This window comes from Salmo trutta, chromosome 30, assembly GCF_901001165.1.
Source record: "Salmo trutta chromosome 30, fSalTru1.1, whole genome shotgun sequence".
NCBI classification, from domain to species: domain Eukaryota; kingdom Metazoa; phylum Chordata; class Actinopteri; order Salmoniformes; family Salmonidae; genus Salmo; species Salmo trutta.
The window spans coordinates 28,932,926-28,955,433 of NC_042986.1; the positions used below are offsets into that span (position 1 = coordinate 28,932,926).

Consider the following 22,508-nt stretch of genomic DNA (forward strand, 5'->3'; position numbering starts at 1 on the left):
CATCTGGAAGCGTTTTTCTCACGAGGTTGTGATACGTGTGGCATGTTGCACTTGCATGTCCCCTTTAAAATGACCGTCACATCAATTTCTCGCGGCATCTGAAGGGGGTAATCTCGCGTTATTAACACGCCGCAGTAGAACGCCATCTGATTGGACGAAAGGGGTGTAGTTGTAAGATGGCGCCCAGTGAAATCTGACTGCAAAATAAAAGGGAAAATAATAGACAAAATAGCAAGAAACCGTGAAAAATCCAAGTCTAAAAGATCACTGAGACAATTTGTATCTCTCCTATGCTCAAGAAAAACGTTGCTACTGGCTTGTGGAGCTGCATTTCTGGGCGGATAGAGAGAGTGGATTTGGTCGGCCTGGGAGAAGAGAGGTAACAGTTAAGCCAGGCAGGGAGGAGAGTGGAGCGAGCTATACTGTTACTGAACTTAACACGTTTTATACTGACGTTCTATTCGCCACATTATATATTTTGTGCTTTCATTAACATGGCGTATTTTATTTGCTCAAGAACTGCATATTCTGTTTGTTTAGTAGGCCGGTAGGGAGGAGGGGACTCCACGGGAACGAGCAAAATACCGTAGTCAGCTAACGTTAGTTAGCTTGTAACGTTAGCTAGCTACAGTAGATTTACAGCACCAGTATCTCGCCTTTAGCAACACTAGCTAATGTACACTTGGCATTTGTTCAGTATCAATGACAATATGAACAATTACTTAATTCACACCCAGTCAAATGTGTGTTTCATCTTCGTTCGGTGTTCTCACAACCGACCTGCTCGAGCGAAGAACCAGGACAAGACCTACCTGGTGAGCGCTCGCCCTGACCTCGACTGTCACTGAACCGTTTTCATTGTTCCGACTTCCGAGTGGATTATTTAATTCCTCTGATTTGATACAACGCTTTTGCAGCTCCGAATCTCGATACCCCAGGCCAGCAGAATTAACCTTTTAGCTTATGTCAGATGTAAACATTCCTGCCTTCAACCACTGTCATAGTCCTGTCCGGATAGAACGGAGTCTAAGGCCACCCACTACCGATTGGTAGTGATTTGAACGGCCACAAAAGTTACCCCCTTGTCTGTCAGCAAATATTCTTGTCCGAAAACGTTAATTTTCGTCCAAAATGAAAGCAATTTTTTTGTGACAGACAACTAGTAGTGTACCACAACCCTATTTCCATATTCATTGTAACTTAAAGGGCAATTCCACCACTTCAACGTTTTCATTATCTACAGCACCTTATCTTTGTCTAAATATGTGAAAACGGTACCTTTCTATGATCTGTGGATAAAAACATAAGGTCCTAAAAAATGCTTCTCTGTGACCTCACAGGGTAGGATTAAAAGTAAGAAACTAAATTTCAAAACCTGCAACGACTTTCTAGCCAGAGGGAGGATATTTTTCTTGCTCCCAACGTCACCGTATATCTGTTTGAAAATCTGTAAAAAAAATAACAAATTTTTTTGGGCATTTGATGTTATCGGGTAGAACTTTTAACTTGATTTATTTCTATAAAATGTAGAAATGTGCATTTTTTTCACATATTGTGGAAAGAGATGAAGAGATGAGGTTGAAAAGTGGTGGAGTTGCCCTTTAAGCCTTCATGACAGTAAGTAAATTACTGCAGGTTTAAGGTCAATAACTGACATCCGTCTTGTCTATGTCCACACAGGCACCCCATCCTATCCCCTGTAGAAGAGTAGCGTTGGGCTGTGATGAATAACATGGAGGGTTCGGGGGGCTCGTTTGAGGATCTGGTGAGGCTGAAGGCCCGCAGTGTCCCCCAGCATCGGATGAAGGAGTTCCTGGAGTCCCTGGCCAACAAGGGCCCAGAGGCACTGCAGGAGTTCAACCATCAGGGCGGCGCTGCCGCCACAACCACTACCACCACTACGGTGTACCAGCAGGGAGCAAACTGCATATACACAGACAGCACCGAGGTGGCTGGGTCACTGCTGGAACTGGCCAGTCCGGTAAGAGACAGAGAGAGGAAAAGAGAATGTCGAGTTTGTGAAAGACAAGATGGATTTGGTGACATGATCCATATTATAATAAAAACCACCTTGTGCTCTACCTTCAGCAACAGCAGGTACAGGTGTCCCAGCAGCAGGTGATGGCAGCGCAGCAGCTCTCACCAAATATGACCACAGCCATGCACCAAGGCCAAGACATAATACAGGTATTATCATCTACTCTTTGTCTTTCTCACTCAATGTCTCGCTCTGTCCCTGCCACTCTCCTAAAAATGAGTGCCAATTATTGCTGAGAGCCTATGACTATCCTGGTTAAGCGAAATGTATATGTCTCCTGTAGGTGCAGATCGGGGGGCAACATCAGGGCCAGGTGGTTGGGGTGGGGGGCCAGGTGCTGCAGCTGCCCTCATCCTCCAATCAACAGCTGCAGGGGGTCACCACAGCCCAGCTAATACAGTCCGGGGACCTCACAGAAGAACAGCACCAACAGGTAAACACACATTCCAGTTGGTGTACACATATACCTAACGGATAATGTATTTTAACATCTCTCTCTCGCAGCTGCAGGCCCAGTTGATGGCAGCGGTGGCGGGTGGTCAACAGATCCAGATCCAGACGGTGGGAGCTCTCTCCCCCTCCCAGCAGCAGGGCTCTCCCCGGGGGAACACCATCCAGACCACCTCCCCCCTCCAGCCAGCCAAGAAGCGTAAGGTGGACATGCCCATCACAGTGTCCTACGCCCTGCCTGGTCAGCAGCTGGCCACTGTACTAGCAATCCCCCAGGGTCAGGGACAGCAGCAGAGCTACGTATCTCTGAGGCCAGACGTGTTGACTGTAGATAGCAGCCACCTGTACAGCGCTACAGGTACCATCACCAGCCCCACTGGAGAGACCTGGACCATCCCAGTCTACTCTGCCCCGCCAGGGTCACGTGATCAGGGCGGCGTCACACACATCGCCATCCCCCAGGAAGCATACAGCGCTGTGCAGGTTGGTGGGGGGACTACAACGACAATGGCACACACTACGCCAACGCAAGTTACGATCGGCTCGAGTCATGCAGTTTCAACGATGACAGGGTCGTCGGTGGGTCATGAAGAAGTGCAATACCAGACAGTGGCGGCCAACTCTCTGTTCCCGGCCCAGTTCATGCACGGGAACATCCACATCCCTGTGGCGGTGCAAGGGTACGGCAACACCACGCAGTCGCTCATCTGGGACCCCCAGCAGCAGGTGCTGCACACACAGGGAGGGGTGCAGGTCCAGGACGCACAGCAACTACAGGTCACTTTATTCAGCAGCTATAGATTATAATTCTACAAGCCCCAAACATCTACATCAAGATTGATATAACTTATAATCTTGATAGAATTTTTCTGTTTAGAGGTCTTAACTCGAATGGCCTGGTCTCTTGCTGCATTTGTTTTGCATATTGATAGCCCTGGTGTGTCTGCGCAGGGTCAGACCATGGCCGTAGCAGAGATGGAGGGCCAGGGGCATACAGAGATGATGCTTCCCTGTTCTCTGAAGCCTGAGGAGGGGCTTGATGTGTGGAAGCTCTGGGCCCAGAGGAAGAACGCCGAGCTGGACAAGGACGAGATCAACAAACTAGCTCCCATTGGCCGTAAGTACACTCACCTTTTTTTGTCGGAAACTGTCTACCCCCTCGCTAGCCAGCTCCCCATTGACTGTTTATACTTGTGTGTGTAGGCCGGCAGGCACTGAGGTTCCAGGAGGACCTGGTGTCGTGTGCGGTTGCTGAGCTCAGTGTGGGGCTGTCTCACATGTGCCAGGAGGCCCGAGGGCTGGAGGGAGAGACTTATGGGGCTGACGTTCTCTACTACGTCTTCCTCTGCATACAGAAGGTGCCCCACACACACAGGAATATAGTAACTATAATAGAAGCTACTGCATATTCTAACTGTCTTTTTACTCTTGTCTTTCCTGTCTTTTTCTGTAGTATCTGGTTGATAATGGTCGTGTGGATGACGTGTTTTCAGACCCGTACTACGGGCGCTTCTCCCAGTGTCTGCATCGGATACTGGAGCCATGGAGGCCAAGCGTCCATCCACTAGGTAAGAACAGAAATTGGTATAGTCCATTAAAGCCCAACCATACACATTGTACATATCACCTATATGAATTAGTGATGAATAAAACATGTCAGGTGTTTCATGTTTTTTGCTGTGTTTTATGACTTCCTGGCCCAGGTTACCTCATCGCCAGTCAGGTGACAGAGGAGATGCTGTGGGAGTGTAAACAGCTGGGTGCCCATTCCCCTGCAACGCTACTGACTACGCTGATGTTCTTCAACACCAAGTGAGTAAGTTACACACACATACACACCCACACACACCCACACATAAAATGCATGTATCTAACACCTCTTTGTCCCCCCTAGGTACTTCCAGCTGAAGACTGTGGAGCAGCATCTGAAGCTGGCCTTCTCCAAGGTCCTAAGACACACCAGGAAGAGCCCCAACAACCCCAAAGACAAGTGCACCAGCATCCGCTACCTAAAGCCTGTTGGCCAGCACCAGATAGGACAGAAAGGTGAGAGGTCACCCAGCCCCAGGACAGGAGAGCCAGGGGTCAAATACTGTACATGGCTCTTTGTGACATGCAGAAACTTGGTGGTAACCTCTAACCCCTCTCCCGCAGTGACAGATGACATGTATGCAGAGCAGTTGGAGCACCCAGAGAACCCTCTGCGCTGCCCCATCAAACTCTACGACTTCTACCTCTTCAAATGGTGAGTTGAGGGACAAGGAGTAAGGGTGTGAAGGAAACAGTTGAAGAGTATATAATGCCTCTGAATCTAGCCTGATATTTGTAGAACACTAATATACAACTAGGGGTGTGAACGTTACATAAAAAATAAAAAAAATACATCTAATCATTAACATTAAGAAAAAAAATCCCTAACTGAAGAAATTTAAATCACAATGCAGTTATCACAAAACTACCACTAACAGGTCCCGATCATTGTCGTAAAGGGATTTTTTTTTTTTACAAATATGCCTACCTAACGCAACAATGCTGTGACGTTAAGAGGGGATATGCATCTTTAAAATTATTTGCGACGGATTTAAAGCGCTCCGCACATCATCGTCCTTAACAGTTGGAAAAGAAGGTGCTGATTACAGAAAGGATTGCAGTTTATATGCAGCCCTTGCCAATGGCCTACTTGAGTTGAGGTAATTTGCTAAATGCAAGCACCATTTGAGCCATGACTCGCACTGCTGAAACAGGTGCGTCTTTCTCATCAATATCACTGTTCGACATTTACTCCCGTTTCAACATGGTGTTATTTCCTTTATAATGGGAGTTGAGGCATAGATTTAACAGCATTAGAATGCTAAAATTCTTTTAATCAGTAGATGGAAGGCCCTAAAAATTGTCAAGATTCCAGCCACGCAAGTCAGACTGTTCGGCACCGTTTGCTACCTCACGGCAAACGGTTTGCCGTTTGCACCAATTCTGGAACCAACAGGACTCTGAACAGCTTCTACCACCAAGCCATAAGACTGCTAAATAGTTAAACAAATAGCTACCCGGACTACTGCGGTAGAACTTCATTGCCCCTAGCAGTCATACTACGCAGTAGGATTTCCCATTATATTTTATGAAGCGTTTTTAATGGAAAACCGATAAATGGTGGTTAAAACGTTGACATTTTTTCCCATTTGTCACATAATACTAACCTCTCTCCTTCTCTCTCTCAGTCCACAGAGTGCTAAAGGCCGCAACGATGCCTTCTACCTGAACCCTGAACCCGTGGTGGCGCCCAACAGCCCCCTGTGGTACTCCACCCAGCCAATCAACAAAGAGCAGATGGCGCACATCCTCGCTCGCTGCCTCATCGTGAGAGAGATCCAGGAAGCTGTTGCCAACATACACTAGCAGGACTGGAGGAGGGGAATGACCATTGACTTAGACATCGCATCATTATGGCGTCGGTGAGAGCATGGGCAGGGCCATTGAGGCCATTTCTATTTTGAAGTAGTACATTTTCTACTTCTATGAGTTGGCAAACAAACTGAAAGGGTTCATACTACCACCCGGAGTGTGGTGTTTGAACAGTATAAAGCCAAGGTTGGCGTTTTACTGCCAACTGCAGTTATGGAATGTTTATTCACGAGTAGGCCTATAATTCATTGGTCCATCCCTCCTGACGGCTCCAAAATAATTATAACTTCACACATTATCCAATGGATTATGATAATTTGCTGGCAAAAACATTAGTTTGCACCCCTTATCTTAATTTGTTCCGTGGCCAAGTGTAGGGTCGTCACTAGTTAACACAGCCACAAAGTCATAAACCCTGTCTATTTCAACATGATCTTAAAATCTGATTTTAAACCCAACTCTCACCTTAACCACACTGCTAACCTTAGCCTATCCTTAAGGTAAAAAAATAATCTAATTTTTGTTTTCATGAATTTGTACGTACGATATAGCCAATGTTGACTTTGTGGCTGTTTTTATCTAGTAGAAACTCAAGTGTAGGCTACAGAGAAAAGCTGTTTGGTTCTCAGACGATTCTCGAATAGGAAGAACTTTGCAGCAGGTGTTTCTGATTTAATAAATGTTGCCATGTTGGTGGGTGATAAAATTTAAATAAAGCCCAGCCCCAAAGCGAAACGTAGGGTGAAAAATTATTTGCACGTCACCTCATCGAAAAAGGCAAGTAAGCCTCATGGAAACGTCCGAAGTTACACATTTGGATTTGTCACTTCAAGCCCAAATATTATACTTTGACTAAAACGATGACTTATTGATTCACATTGTTGTGTAACATCATGGGTAAGCTCTGGCAATTGTCTTTCACCCCGAAAAAGTGGATTTCTACTGGTGTGGGCGTTTAAATGTATGTATATGTTAATTGTCTGTGTCTAGCAGAATTTCCCAACCCTCTCCTTGGGGACGAACAGATGTTTCAGATTTTTGTTGTAACCTTAAACTGGCACACCTGATTCAATTAGTTTGCTAATCATCAACCCCTTGACTAATTGAATCAGTTGAACCAATTTCTGGCTAAAACCAAAAGTTTAAACGTCTGGTGGTCCCTGAGAAGAGGGTTGGGAAGTACTAGTGTATAGCGCATGCAGTGTACAAAACATTAGGAGCACCTTCCTAATATTGAGTTGCATTCCACAGGGATGCTGGCCCATGTTGACTCCAATGCTTCCCATTATTGTGTCAAGTTGGCTGGATTTCCTTGATACACACGGGAAACTGTTGAGTATGGAAAAACCCAGCAGCGTTGCAGATCGTGACACATTCAAACTCATGTGCCTGGCACCATACTGCCCTACGCTGTTCAAAGGCACTTAAATCTGTTGTTTTGCCCATTGACCCTCTGAATGGCACACATACACAATCCACGTCTTAAGGCTTATAAATCCTTCTTTAACCTGTCTATGTTTCTACACTGATTTTGAAGTGGATGTAACAGGTGACATCAATAAGGGATCCTAGCTGTCACCTGGATTCACCTGGTCAGTCTGTCATGGAAAGAGCAGGTGTTCCTAAAGTTTTGTACACTGCACATCCCAAGATGCATACTTCACTTTCATCCATACAGAGAATACCGCTTGCAAGCCTTAGGTTGCGTTTACACAGACAGCCCTATATATAGATTTTTATTTTTTTTTACCAATCAGATCAGCTCTTTTGCCAATTATTGGGCAGAACATCAGAATAGGGCTGCCTTTGTAAACTCAGCCTTAGATACAACCTTTCCATCAAATATTTTTGCCAAAGGAAGTAATTGCCGGTTAATGCGTCATGAGTCTTGTCCTGTAGGCTAACTGTGATTTTCCCCTTAGGCCAGCTGCAGTCAAAATTGGCTATATTGTCATAACATTTTTTTTATTTTGGTCTTAATTTTAGTGTTGGGGTTAGCAGTGGGGTTAGGTTTAAAATGTTGTTATGCCTTTGTGGTTGTGCCAGCTAGTAACCACTGCAGAGCGGCGTCCAGAACAAGATTCATTATAATAAACTAACCTGTGAAATCTTTTTTTTTTTTCATTTAAGCATTACTGTTGTAATTGTTATTTTCTGTTCACCAACAGACTGAGGGATATATGCATTTCTCCTGTTTTATTCTGTAAAATACATGTATATTTTTTTATGTTGCTGGTGTTAACTAGACACTGCTGCTTGTTTGTCATTGTCATGAGTACCCCTCTTTGTTGCATTTCCTCTTTCTTAAGTTTTCCTGATCTCATTGTTGCCCAGCCGTGAACAGGTGTGTGTATATATGGACTCACCTGCAAGGTCACAACCAGGATGGGCTTTACTCTTTGTTTTCCTCTCCTTCTCTGTGTGATACTGGACTGAACAGACCTGTGATGGCCTTACTGAACTGTCTGGCGGCACAGTGAACTGACTGAATGGTGCTCGGGCTGTTGTGGCCCCTAATGGATTATGGCAGGCAGTTAATGAAAGTGTTCCACATAAACTTGTTATAAGAACAGACTTTTTCTTTCTGTTAAATGTTTTTCTACGTTGTGGGCTTCTGAATGCGACCCAGGCTTACAGTCATTGTTGACTATTAAACCACTTTCTTACATGGACCTCAACCATAGAGCAAGATGGAGGACTCATCTTTGCATCTGTTCCATTATGGCAATCTCCATTTTGAAATAGTCAATTTTCTTCTTTACAATTGGCAGATCCCTCCTGATGACTGGGTTGGACATGAGTCAACAGCAAATGAAGTTGGAGGTCCCACCCAGTTGACTACATTAAAATGGTGGAAGCTCTCAATGATTATGCCTATGCTAATACAGCCTGTTAGCCACTAGAGGTCTTTATTGTTCTCTGACCTCAACACAGTGCATCACAGCCTGCAGCTACCATATGAGGGAGTCTAACAGCATTAATAGTACTTGGTAGCATGTGTATTATACATAATAGAACCAGGAGTTTTCCCTGGCCAGGATATAGGGTCTGATAACTCCTGGCTCTAATTAGTGGCCTGAGCAGGAAAAACTGGCCACAGTGTACTGTTCATGATGAATGAAACGGATAATAGATGTGGGTTTTCATCCACTGTTCTGTTTATTTTATGTTATGTAAGTGCTGTCAGAGCCTTATGGAGAATGACAGTGCCTCTGCGATTTTCAAACATTACCATTTTTGTGCAGTGACTCACCACGTGTTTGTGTTTTTCTCTGGAGATAACGTGAACAATAGTGCTTAATTTCTGCACAAAGTAGTTAAATATTTTCAGAGAATTTTCCTAATGTAAATCAAGGGTCTAAATTGTGTTAGGCTGTTTTTCACCAGGAAGATAAACAAACAGTCAGAGACACATATGTAACAATGTACATCATCATACAACATACAAATCTTGTTCCAGCACACTACTATGCTTTTTAAATGCATTTCAACATTGCTGCAACCTTATACATAGGGACAATCTTGGTTTTGCATTCAGGCATTCATGAGAATAGATGTCTCAGCACCATTTGTGATGAAGTACATATCTCCCCCATTACCTCAGGCCTTAATAGTTCTTCATGGTTGGTAATCCAGTCTGGAGGAACAAGTTCAACCGGAGAGGCATGTTCCTCTCGCTATGTCTGTCGGACTGATCCAGGAAGTAGATGGATCCGTTGTTGCGGCTGCCTCCTTTGTCTGTCTGTTTTTTGTCACACACACAGTCATCTCATAGGGCAAGTCCCCTTCCCACTCAGTCAAAGGCCTTGTTATATGTAATCACACAACGTACAATAGTCCCTAGGTTGGGACATCTTCCCTCAACCCCAGGTGTGTTGGAGTTTGGATGTGTGGTTTCACTTGTAGATACAGGTGTGTGTACTATTGTTTGTTCAGACGGAGTTAGCCCTTCCAGGTGTGTGACTGAGTGAAGATGAGGGTGTGGCTATAGATTGGTGTGTAAATGCGGATTAAGGTGTTGGGTGTGTCTGCATTTGTGCGATTAGTCCTCAAGTGTGTTTTTGTAGATTAATATGCATAGAGGGGGGCAGCAGTCTTCTTAGCAAGTTCCTAGGGTTGAGCAGCTGTTGCACGGAGCTCTGGGTTTGTGGTTGGGTTTGGACTAGATGGGGGGTGTGCTGTTCCTGTTGCCGCCTGCGCCTCCCTCTCGACCGGTTTCCCTGACCTGATTGCCCTGAGGAGGTGAGGGGGTGATCCTGCCTCCGATCAACATGAGCAGGGCCAGCATGACTCTGTACTCTGCTGAGAAGTTAAGAGTTCTGATGGCCAGCTGAATCAAATAGCACAGTGTAATATGATACTGTCTGTTTCAATAGACATTGTTACCATCTGAAACATTAACATATGCAAAAAAAAAGATAATACTTGAGTTTGCTTTGTGCTCTCACCTTAGAGGTCCCACACTCCCTCCACTCAGCCAGTGCATCAGACACTGATGAACCAGTATATACTGCTCCTGGGTACACGCAGTGAGGGAACACAAAATTGAGAACATACTGCAGCTAATGAAGATGACATGAACATTGTGACAAGCTGAGCTCTTGAACTGGGGGGAGGGGGGTCTTACAGACTAACTTGCCAGCAGAGAGGAGCCTTCAGCTGCCCTATCCTTTTCTGAGGGGTTATATAGCCTCACGTTGTACTAGTAGGTCATCAGGAACCATTATCACAACTTAATAAACGGGGAGGCTAGAGACAAACTACTTTCAATGCAGCATCAAAAGAAGTTTGTCTCCAGGCCTTCAGTTATCTATTGATGATGATGTGTAACAAGGATCAAAATGAATCACTTTCCTGGGGCAGGGTTTCTATCTATAGGGGGTGCACATTTTTGTTTATATCCCAACACAACTGATTCAGCTAATCATCAATATTCTCAGTAGTTGTGGACTGACCAGGTTCTGGACCATCATGACTCGGTGCCGTCTCAGGTCCTCCACGGCTGCTCTAACATCAGGCATGATGCCACGCACACACAGCTGCATCAGCCACAGCAGAGCGACAAACGTCCCAGACCGCCCCACACCTGCACTGAGAGAGATGCAAACAGCATTTAAAAGAGGTGTAATCGGCACAGAGATACAAACAGCATTTAAAAGAGGTGTAATCGGCACTGAGAGAGATGCAAACAGCATTTAAAAGAGGTGTAATCTGCACTGAGAGATACAAACAGTATTTAAAAGAGGTGTAATCGGCACTGAGAGATACAAACAGCATTTAAAAGAGGTGTAATCGGCACTGAGACACACATACTTTATATAGAGATATTGTCTCAACTGAGATTCATACACACATATCTGCAAATATTAAGGAACCACCACCAACACAATGACTATGATTTAAATGTTTTACAATGATGGAAATGTGACTCTGGCATTCAGCTATTTTCACAGTTAATAAACAAAAAAAGACTGAGGGCTGCACACTGTATACTTGCAAATGTAACATTTTATTCATGTTTCTGTCACAAATATCAAGGCCAAAAATCTTAAGTAGAAGTTAATAGATAATGACACAAAACAAAAAGTGTGAGACAGTTTGCAAGCTAGGTGAGTTGGGGTCAGGGGCGAGAGGTCATACCTGCAGTGCACCACTGCAGGCCCCAGAAGGGGTAGAGTGTCCAGATGCTGCCGCACATGCTCAGTAAAAGCACAGAGAGAGGCGAGGTCGTTGGGTACACCCTGGTCTGGCCAGGCAGCGTAGTAGTAGTGTGTTACTGTCCTCTCTACGGGAAAACCGTGCTGAAACAGACACACACTATCAGCACAACCACACTACCAGAATAACCACACACACACCATCTGTACCACTCACAAACACACAATTCATCTTGGAAATAGCCTACATCTGTTGACCAGTGGCTGAAACTAATAGTCTTTGTTACAATAAAATAGGACAACTAGGATATGACAGGGCCTAGGCCTCACCTGTCGTAAGTGAATGGTGGTGATGAAATAATCTGGACGCCGTTTACGAGACACTGTGGTAACCTGGACCACTCCGTACGACACCGTCCCTTGCTCCATTGGCCAGTACTCATCACACAGCACCTGGAGAAACATAGTCAACACGTTGTCTAACTAACAAAAAGTATAGAAACTACTGTGTGCACACCAGGAAAATTGACACTATGACCAATTCATGGTAGATACACCCACTCTGTGCAGCACCCACATCAACAGGGGCAAGAATATGCTTACGAAGACTTTTCCATAACTTCATGGGTGGCAATGAGAGCAATATAAAACCAGAAGAACTATGCAAGTCTACGAGTCAAACTTGACGCTGTGAATGTAGTCAACATGTTACCCATGAACGTTTAATACATTTGAGAATTGTTCAGTGTGTCATCACCATCAAATCCCTCACTCACCATGTCCTTCTGTTTCAGGGCGGTCACCATGACGATGATCCTAATGTTCTGCTCCCACACCATCCTCCAGAAGTCAGCGATGGTGCTCCGCAAAGGACCCTGGGTACAGATGAAGTCTCGCTCTGTACATCCACCCTGAGGAGCAGACAGACAGACAGCAGACTTGATGAATGAATAGACGGACAGACACAGCGACAGACGGACAGACAGAGTACTCACAGGGACATAACTAGCGTTGATATAATCTGAGTGTAGCTGGGAGTCTAGCAGGGACAGCCTCACTCGACTGTGGTCATCTGAAACCACAGGGACCATTAATCAAAGTGATCAGAAAATGGGAAGCATTACCACACATGGGATAGATGTGAAGATAATGTTTATGTGCTTAGATACAGCAGGTCATATTATCATGGTAATAAACTGTTACTCAGAGGTAGCATGTGGTGGTGCCCTGATATGGTATGTACCATAATACTCACAAGGCAGTATGTAGGGATATCTGTTCTTCTCTCTGTTGGCCTCCAGGTTTCCAGCCCTGGTAGTGAACTCTTTACCAACATCATTCAGCTCCTGAACAATGAAAAAACAGCAACTGAAGGGACAATATGAAAGTGGGACTTTACTGCCACAGCAGACACTGCACAAAGTCTCCAAGACTCAATACTCTGATGTTTCTCAACTCCAGTCCTCCAGGACCCCCAACAGCACACCTTTTTGTTGTAGCCCTGGACAAACTCACCTGATTCAACTCATTGAGGGCTTGATGATTAGTTGACAAGTTGAATCAGGTGTGCTTGTCTGGGGCTACAACTAAAATGTGTGCTGTTGGGGATGCTGGAGGACTGGAGTTGGGAAACACTTCTGGATTACAGAGCCAGGGTATTACTCAATAGAAGACTGGTTGAGATTTATTTACCTCAAACTTCTGCCAGAAACCACTGTTGTCCTTGGCAGCGAGTGATTGACAGCGCAGATGGAATTCCTGTAGTATATGTGCCCGTGAGAACACCTGTACCCTATATGGAAATATGGCAACAATCCTCAGTCAATAAACACTCTTTAAACAACTGTTTAAATTGAGCTCCAATTTTTGTCAAAGTGGCATTTTTCCAAGTGACTACACCCAGAATGTTCTTAATGCCATCATTCCATTAGACTTGAGGAAGCAACAATAGGCTAAAACAGTTCTAACAGCATTCAATCAGCCAATCAATAGTTACTTTTCTCTTCAATACCATTTTAACAAAGACTCAAGTTATTCAATCCAGTCGCTCAATGACATTCAATGTTCCTCACCTCATGTTTTGTTACGGGGCAGAGATTAGGCTTTAAGCTTCCTCTGGTAACCAATAACAGAAGTGTGTAGCGTAGAGGGGTTCAGACTTGTGGGGTTTTGTTGGGTAGTTGTAGAACAACAGACCAGATGATTGCAGTGCCAAATCCTGGATGAGAGGCTTCTGCATCACTAATCATGTGGAAGAAATAGCAAAGCCTCTGTGATTACTATGCCTTGGTCAAAATGGTCAAAAAAGTGTAACTTGAATGTAGAACTAAACTGAAGTTACTGACCCTTCCCTCGCTAGTTAAAGAGGAATTTGGCTCACTAAAAAGACCATGTCACACCAAACACAAACACACAACAAATACTTTCATAAAAACATAGAAATATACAGATGTGCATTAATATAGAAAACAAATGTTGGGCGGCACCGGAAGCCTAACATTCTTACACAGGATAGTTTGAATTTGTTCAAGGAGCTCAGAGGCAGTAAGAATGCCTCATGTATATATATATTTTAATTCTGGTGTAATAACACTATAGAACAAAGTAAAATATAGACTACAGAATAAGGTTGCAAAATCAACTGCTAGCACCCAAAACACTTTCTGTTGAACACTGTCTGACACAAACAAAAAACGCATTCATCAGCAACCTGAGAACACTAGAAAAAATCTACACCAACAGGTTTACAAAAGAAAACAAGTGTACAGCCCAGAAGGGGTGAGCAACACCAACGTATTATTTCTTATTTTATACTATTACCTTTGTAAGTGTTCCTTTAAGTGAGAAAGAGTTTCGAGAGCAACCAGGGGCTCCCTTCCCTTCGATGTGTTCTATCCTGTAAAGTTACCTTGCCCCAGTTATCCAAACCACCACATTTTATTTCTCTCTCCCTCTCTCTCGCTCTTTCTCTGAAAGTGGCAGGGAGAGAGGGGTGGGTTGAGACAGAGACTAAAGGGGCGGAGAGAAAGAAACAAATACTTAAGGAAGGTATGTGGCTGTGGATAATGTGTTTATTTGATATTCTTTAAGAAGATGTATTGTAATACTGCCAAATTTAATCCCACTCGTTGCTCATGAATGGTACCTATAAAATGTAATAATACTCAGCTGTGCACCTTAAAATCCTGCTAGGTAACCTGTCTTTACCACTCCAATCAAGAGAGGACCTACACAGTAGACTTGAAAAACAGATACCACTGGTCTTAGCATTATTCTTATTAACTATATACTTATATCACTTATACAAATACCAAAACAACTTTTAAGAATTCTTACAAGACAAACACATTATGTAAATAAGAATGTAGGATATTTTATTCCTGTTGTGAAATGCAGTTAGATTTTTGTTTCGTATGGGGAACATTGTTTATTGAGACCATGAATACAAGGAGAGGATCATTAGTCCATAGAGTTAGTATTAGTTCTAGAAATCCAAATTCTAATGCTAGGTAGTCAAGGTTACAGCATCCCAAGGATTTTCAATTGTGCATCTCATTCTAGCAGGGAAAGTGACCATGGCATGACTAGATACAATTGAGACATTTATAATGAGTGCCTAGTGATAATTTCCCCAAGGTCTGTTGGTGGTTTCTGCTTATAACCAGTGCTCTTCCAACCTAGAGCTCAAAATGGATCAGGAAAAAAAGAGCAAAAGGTCATACAAGCCACAGCCTTGCGTAAGTATTGAGTTACCGGTATACCTAGGATTATTGCAATGACCTATTTCCTCATGGTTTGACAAGGATGTCCAATACAATCAAAAGCATTCAAGATAAATGGTATTGATTTGTGTTTGATATGTCAGTAGTTACCAGTGTTAACAGGAATCTTGAATGTCTCAAATTGAACGAACTGAAGATGGTAAAATGTCAGTAGTGAATGTCAGCAGGTACACTGCATTACCAAAAGTATATGGACACCTGCTTGTCGAACATCTCATTCCAAAATCATGGGCATTAATATGGAGTTGGTCCACCCTTTGCTGCTATAACAGCCTCCACTCTTCTGGGAAGGCTTTCCACTAGATGTTGGAACATTGCTGCGGGGACTTGCTTCCATTAAACAACAAGAGCATTAGTGAGGTTGGGAACTGATGTTGGACAATTAGGCCTGGCTCGCAGTCGGCATTCCAATTTATCCCAAAGGTGTTCGATGGGGTTGAGGTCAGGGCTCTGAGCAGGCCAGTCAAGTTCTTCCACACCGATTTTGACAAACCTTTCTGTTTGGACCTCACTTTGTTCACAGGGGCATTGTCATGCTTAAACAGGAAAGGGTCTTTCCCAAACTATTGCCACAAAGTTGGAAACACATAATCATCTAAAATGTAATTGTATGGTGTAGCGTTAAGATTTCCTTTCACTGGAACTAAGGGGCCTAGCCCGAACCATGAAACACAGCCCCAGACCATTATTCCTCCTCCACCAAACTTTACAGTTGGCACTATGCATTGGGGCAGGTAGTGTTCTCCTGGCATCCGCCAAACCGAGATTCGTCCGTCAGACTGCCAGATGGTGAAGCGTGATTCATCACACAGAGAACGTGTTTCCACTGCTCCAGGGTCCAATAACAGCGAGATTTACACCACTCCAGTCGACACTTGGCATTGTGCATTGTGATCTTAGGCTTGTGTGCGGCTGCTCGGCCATGGAAACACATTTTATGAAGCTCCCGACGAACAGTTATTGCGCTGATGTTGCTTCCAGAGGCAGTTTGGAACTCGGTAGTGAGTGTTACAACCAAGGACAGACGAGTTTTATGCATTACGTGCTTCAGTACTCGGTGGTCCCGTTCTGTGAGCTTGTGTGGCCTATCACTTCGCAGCTGAGCTGTTGTTGCTCCTCGACTTTCCACTTCATAATAACAGCACTTATAGTTGACCGGGGCAGCTCTAGCAGGGCAGAAATGTGACGAACTGACTTGTTGGAAAGGTGGCATCCTAGGATGGTGCCACATTGAAAGTCACTGAGCTCTTCAGTAAGGCCATTCCATTGCCAATGTTTGTCTATGGAGATTGCATGACTGTGTGCTCAATTTATATACACCTGTCAGCATTAGGTGTGGCTGAAATAGCCAAATCCACTAATTTGAAGGGGTGTCCATATACACTATATATACAAAAGTATCTCCCCTATTGCATCATGGTTTGTGAGGTGTTTTTTAAAATATTTTTTTTCACCTTTATTTAACCAGGTAAGCCAGTTGAGAACAAGTTCTCATTTACAACTGCGACCTGTGAATGCCTATATTCTGCCAGCCTTAGTTACAAATGAAGTCAAATAGGTAGATTCAACAGTGCCAACAATGTCAAAGAAACACACTGATTAATAACCATTTATTACACTCAACATTGCATCAGACAAATGATCTACAGTAAGAGCTCACAGCGTGTTACATGTTGCAACACGTTGACTCATAACAACACTTGTGTTCCACTGCCTAGAGAGCATTAAGGGCAGTGAGGAGAAGCAGAGGTTCTCTGGGGAAGGGGCCATCCTCCCAACCTGTCCAGAGGATAATATGTCTTTTAGCAGACGCTTTTGTCCAAAGCGATTTACAGTCATGCATGCATATACAGTTGAAGTCGGAAGTTTACATACACTTAGGTTGGAGTCATTAAAACTCGTTTTTCAACTACTCCACAAATTTCTTGTTAACAAACTATAGTTTTGGCAAGTCGGTTAGGACATCTACTTTGTGCATGACACAAGTAATTTTTCCAACAATTGTTAACAGACAGATATTTTCCCAGAACAACAACAAAGGACCTTGTGAAGATGCTGGAGGAAACAAGTACAAAGTATCTATATCCATAGTAAAACAAGTCCTATATCGACATAACCTGAAAGGCCGCTCAGCAAAGAAGAAGCCACTGCTCCAAAACCGGCATAAAAAAGCCAGACTATGGTTTGCAACTGCACATGAGGACGAAGATCGTACTTTTAGGAGAAATGTCCTTTGGTCTGATGAAACAAATATAGAACTGTTTGGCCATAATGATCATCGTTACGTTTGGAGGAAAAAGGGGGAGGCTTGCAAGCCGAAGAACATCATCCCAACTGTGATGCACAGGGGTGGCAGCATCATGTTGTGGGGGTGCTTTGCTGCAGGAGGGACTGGTGCACTTCACAAAATAGATGGCATCATGAGATAGGAATATTATGTGGATATATTGAAGCAACATCTCAAGACATCAGTCTGGAAGTTAAAGCTTGTTCGCAAATGGTCCTTCCATATGGACAATGACCCCAAGCACACTGCCAAAGTTGTGGCAAAATGGCTTAAGGACAACAAAGTCAAGGCATTGGAGTGGCCATCACAACGCCCTGACCTCAATCCCGTAGAAAATTTGTGGGCAGAACTGAAAAAGTGTGTGCGAGCAAGGAGGCCTACAAACCTGACTCAGTTACACCAGCTCTGTCAGGAGGAATGGGCCAAAATTCACCCAACTTATTGTAGGAAGCTTGTGGAAGGCTACCCAAAATGTTTGACCCAAGTTAACCAATCTAACGGCAATGTTACCAAATACTAATTGAGTGTATGTAAACTTCTAACCCACTGGGAATGTGATGAAAGAAATAAAAGCTATTTTATTGCTGCGCACTTACCCTGACTTTTTATTGTCTTCTGGCTTACTTTCCACCATTTCCTCCTTCTGCTGCACCTGACTGTCTTTCTCCTCCTCCTTTACTTGTTCTCTCTCTGCCTTCTTCTTCATCTTCTTCTTCTTCCCTTTACCAGTCTTCTTTGCCTCGTCATCCTAAGAGTGGTAGATGGCAGATTATTGTAGTGTCTGATATCTAGATGTCCAGGTTGTAAAAGGTGTACATACGGTCTATTATACTTCCGCCTCATAAACATAATCTTGTTTGCTAACTACGTTTCAGTTATAGTTTCACAAACATATTCCCTTTACATAACTCAACTCCATTTATCATCAAGTCCGCATCATCACCCACCTGTTGGGCCTCTCCTGCCTCTCCCTGGAGGAGCTTCCTGCCGGCTGCTGTCAGGGGGGTGATGGGGGCAAGACGGGGGCTGCGGCAGAAATGGAGGTACTCTGGCTGGGATGCTGTAGTAACTAGCGGAGAAAGGCCGGTCCAAGCAGACAGTGAGTTCTGGACTGTTCTCCTTCCATGGAAGTTCTGGAGAATGTTGTTGATCATGATGTCCCACAGAATTCCAGTATCTCCTCAATACGTCTCTGGTAGAACGACTCCAAGCCCTAAAGCAGGCTGGTCAACATCTTCCGGTCCTGGGCTTCCCTATTCCTGTTCTGCTCAAAGTCGTTCTTCATATCTCGCTCAATATCAGCCATCATCAAGCACATCTGCATCTTCACCTTCTTCTGTAGCCATGAAGTGATTTGAAAGGATCCTCATGGCTCACATCAACACCATTATCCCAGAAACCCTAGACCCACTCCAATTTGCATACCGCCCCAACAGATACACAGATGACGCAATCTCTTTTGCACTCCACACTGCTCTTTCTCACCTGGACAAAAGGAACACCTACGTAAGAATGCTATTCATTGACTAGGGTAGGTAATCTGCCACGCTGATCCTCATGATGGGGGCCCCTCGGGGGTACATGCTCAGTCCCCTCCTGTACTCCCTGTTCACCCATGACTGCATGGCCAAGCACGACTTCAACACCATCATTAAGTTTGCAGACGACACAACAGTGGTAGGCCTGGTCACCGACAACAGTGAGACAGCCTATAGGGAGGAGGTCAGAGATCTGGCAGTGTGGTGCCAGGATAACAACCTCGCCCTCAACGTGATCAAGACAAAGGAGATGATTGTGGACTACAGGAAAAGGAGGGCCGAGCACGCCCTCATTCACATCGACTGGGCTGTAGTGGAGCAGGTTGAGAGCTTCAAGTTCCTTGGTGTCCACATCACCAATGAACTATCATGGTCCAAACACACCAAGACAGTTGTGAAAAGGGCACGACAATGCCTATTCCCCCTCAGGAGACTGAAGAGATTTGGCATTGGTCCTCAGATCCTCAAGTTCTACAGCTGCACCATCGAGAGCATCCTGACTGGTTGAATCACCGCCTGGTATGGCAACTGCTCAGCCTCCGACCACAAGGCACTACAGAGGATAGTGCACACATCCCAGTACATCACTAGGGCCAAGCTTACTGCCATCCAGCACTTATATACTAGGAGGTGTCAGAGAAAGGCCCTAAAAATTGTCAAAGATTCCAGCCACGCTAGTCATAGATTCTCTGCTACCGCACAGCAAGCGATACCGGAGCACCAACTCCAGGTCCAAACGGCTTCTTAACAGTTTCTACCCCCAATCCATAAGACTCCTGAACAGCTAATTTGCTGGGGTTTTCTTGCTCAACAGTTTCCCATATGCATAGCCACGTGATGTAGGGGTGCTGTAGGACCCCCTGCTGAATCTGAAAAATAGCAGCGATTACAGCCTTGAGTATTCTTGGGTATGACGCTACAAGCTTGGCACACCTGTATTTTGGGAGTTTCTCCCATTCTTCCTGCAGATCATCTAAAGCTCTGTGAGGTTGGATGGGGAGCGTCGCTTCACAGCTATTTTTAGGTCTTTCCAGAGATGTTCAATCGGGTTCAAGTCCGGCATCTGTCTGGGCCATTCAAGGACATTGAGACTTGTCCTGAAGCCCCTCATGGGTTGTCTTGGCTGTGTGCTTAGGGTGGTTGTCCTTCTGGAAGGTGAACCTTCACCCCAGTCTGAGGTCCTGAGCACTCTGGAGCAGGTTTTCATCAAGAATCTCTCTGTACTTTGCTCCATTTATCTTTCCCCAGATCCTGACTTTGCATGATGCTGCCACCACCATTCTTCACCGTAGGGATGGTGCCAGGTTTCCTCGAGGCGTGACGCTTGGCATTCAGACCAAAGAGTTCAACTTGGTTTCATCAGACCAGAGAATCTTGTTTCTCATCGTCTGAGAGTCCTTTCGGTGCCTTTTGGCAAATGTCAAGCGGACTGTCATGTGAGTTTTTCTGAGGAGTGGCTCCATATGGCCAGTCTACCATAAAGTCCTGATTGGTGGAGGGCTGCAGAGATGGTTCTCCCATCTCCACAGAGGAACTCTGGAGTTCTGTCAGAGCGACCATCGTGTCACCTCCCTGACCAAGGCCCTTCTCCCCCGATTGCTCAGTTTGGACGGGCAGCCAGCTGTAGGAAGAGTCTTGGTGGTTCCAAACTTCTTCCATTTAAGAATGATGGAGGCCACTGTGTTCTTGGGGACCTTCAATGCTGCAGACATTTTTTGGTACCCTTCCCCAGATCTGTGCCTTGACACAATCCTGTCTCGGCGCTCTACGGACAATTCCTTAGACCTCATGGCTTGGTTTTTGCTCTGACATGCACTGTCAGCTATGAGACCTTATATACAAAGGTGTGTTCCTTTCCAAATCATGTCCAATCAATTGAATTTATCACAAGTGGACTCCAAGTTGTAGAAACATCTCATGGATGATCAATGGAAACAGAATGCACCTGAGCTCAATTTCGAGTCTAATAGCAAAGGGCCGGAATAATTATGTCAATAAGGTATCTGTTTTTTTTTTATTTTGAATACATTTGCAAACATTTCAACAAACCTGTTTTCGCTTTGTCATTATGGGGTATTGTGTGTAGATTGCTGAGGTTTGTCTTTATTTATCAATTTTAGAATAAAGCTGTAACGAAATGTGGAAAAAGTCAAGTGGTCTGAATACTTTCCGAATGCACTGTATGACTTTGGATGTTTCTGTGAGGCTTACGTGCCTTTTCTATGAGATGATGTGGAACAGATTTTAAGATCATGTTGAAATAGACAGGGTTTATGACTTTGTGGCTGTGTTAACTAGTGACGACCCTACACCTGGCCGCCTTGCCATGGAGCAAATTAAAATAGGGGGAGCAAACAAATGTTTTTACCAGCAAATTATCATAATCCATTGGATAATTTGTCAAGTTTCAAAAACAATTTTGCTGTCAGGAGAGATGGGCCAATGAATTATAGGCCTACTCGTGAATAAACATTCCATAACTGCAGGTGGCAGTAAATCACCAACCTTGGATTTATACTGTTCAAACACCAGTGTGAACCCTTTCTGTTTGTTTGCCAACTCATAGAAGTAGAAGTAGAAAATGTACTTCTTCAAAATAGAGATAGCCTCAATGGCCCTGCCCATGCTCTCACCGACACCATAATGATGCGATGTCTAAGTCAATGATCATTCCCCTCCTCCAGTCCTACTAGTGTCCGTTGGCAACAACTTCCTGGATCTCTCTCGCTATGAGGCAGCGAGCGAGGATCTACTCTCTGTTGATTGGCTAGGTGGAGTACAAGGTGGCTGTTGGGGGCCACCACGGGTTCAGGTAGAAGGCGTCGTTACGACCTTTAGCACTCAGTGGACTGAGAGAGAAGGAAAGAGAGGTTAGTATTATGTGACAAATTGTAAAAAATGTTTTAATGATTAAACTGCCATTTATCGGTTTAACATTTTTATCATAAAAATCCATGTGAAAATCATATTGCGTGGTATGACTGCTAGGGGCAATGAAGTTCTACTGCAATCATACAGTAGGCTTAGGCAATTGCTTTGTGGCTGCTCGAATGAGGAGGTGAAATTTTGTCCTGAAGACAACCGTTAATTCACGTTTACAACGATGATCCTCTGCGAAATTAGCGACTCACAACAAAAAATGAACTTAGCCAAGTAATCAGTATTATTTTCACTACATTCTCTTTTCCCTCCTTGGAGCTGTATGAGCAAACAAAAATACTTGTCAGCACGCCCAACCTAGAACATTTCCCCGCAGCCATGCCCGTGTGTATCAAGAATGGTCCACCACACAAAGGACATCTAGCCAACTTGACACATCTGTGGGAGGCAATGGCTTCAACATGGGCTAGCATC

General features: G+C 44.4%; 2 protein-coding genes across 10 annotated transcripts; one reads left to right on the top strand and one right to left on the bottom strand.

The window, feature by feature from the left end:
- Positions 1–28: 28 nt before the first annotated feature.
- Positions 29–8,568, top strand: LOC115168445 (glutamine-rich protein 1). Of its 6 annotated transcripts, XR_003870670.1 has the most exons (13): positions 35–379; positions 1,681–1,981; positions 2,089–2,187; positions 2,322–2,471; positions 2,543–3,265; positions 3,440–3,605; positions 3,692–3,846; positions 3,942–4,056; positions 4,186–4,300; positions 4,383–4,534; positions 4,643–4,733; positions 5,707–5,940; positions 7,142–8,568. XR_003870670.1 is itself a non-coding variant. In XM_029723738.1 (12 exons), the coding sequence occupies exons 2-12, from the start codon at positions 1,724–1,726 to the stop codon at positions 5,882–5,884; spliced, it is 2,196 nt and encodes a 731-aa protein (XP_029579598.1). In that variant the 5' UTR covers positions 34–379; positions 1,681–1,723; the 3' UTR covers positions 5,885–8,568. The 6 variants fall into 6 exon arrangements, 5 of the variants coding, with proteins under 5 accessions (XP_029579601.1, XP_029579600.1, XP_029579598.1 ...); XM_029723738.1 differs by having other exon boundaries at positions 34–379; positions 4,192–4,300; positions 5,707–8,568; XM_029723736.1 differs by having other exon boundaries at positions 5,707–8,568.
- A 458-nt stretch (positions 8,569–9,026) lies between these two features.
- On the bottom strand, positions 9,027–14,521 carry LOC115168446 (receptor-type tyrosine-protein phosphatase V). 4 transcript variants are annotated; one of them, XM_029723744.1, is made up of 11 exons: positions 14,368–14,521; positions 13,620–13,788; positions 13,240–13,339; positions 12,803–12,893; positions 12,543–12,619; positions 12,324–12,458; positions 11,878–12,000; positions 11,531–11,691; positions 10,846–10,981; positions 10,339–10,406; positions 9,027–10,192 (listed from the first exon to the last, which is right to left on the bottom strand). In XM_029723744.1, exons 2-11 carry the CDS (start codon positions 13,622–13,624, stop codon positions 9,940–9,942), a joined length of 1,149 nt encoding a protein of 382 aa, XP_029579604.1. In that variant the 5' UTR covers positions 13,625–13,788; positions 14,368–14,521; the 3' UTR covers positions 9,027–9,939. The 4 variants fall into 4 exon arrangements, with proteins under 4 accessions (XP_029579604.1, XP_029579602.1, XP_029579603.1 ...); XM_029723742.1 differs by having other exon boundaries at positions 12,324–12,619; XM_029723743.1 differs by having other exon boundaries at positions 9,845–10,189; positions 12,324–12,619.
- Between the last annotated feature and the right edge of the window lie 7,987 nt (positions 14,522–22,508).

Excerpts from the sequence above, each read along its gene's own strand:
- LOC115168446 (XM_029723742.1), bottom strand. Across the intron at positions 11,692-11,877 it reads CCACCATTCACTTACGACAG|CACGGTTTTCCCGTAGAGAG; the intron begins GTGAGGCCTAGG and ends TGTCTGTTTCAG. Across the intron at positions 10,407-10,845 it reads TCATGATGGTCCAGAACCTG|GAGCAGTATATACTGGTTCA; the intron begins GTCAGTCCACAA and ends GCGTGTACCCAG.
- LOC115168445 (XM_029723736.1), top strand. The coding sequence starts at position 1,724 with ATGAATAACATGGAGGGTTCGGGGGGCTCGTTTGAGGATCTGGTGAGG. Across the intron at positions 2,188-2,321 it reads AAGGCCAAGACATAATACAG|GTGCAGATCGGGGGGCAACA; the intron begins GTATTATCATCT and ends TGTCTCCTGTAG. Across the intron at positions 4,057-4,185 it reads GCCAAGCGTCCATCCACTAG|GCCCAGGTTACCTCATCGCC; the intron begins GTAAGAACAGAA and ends TATGACTTCCTG.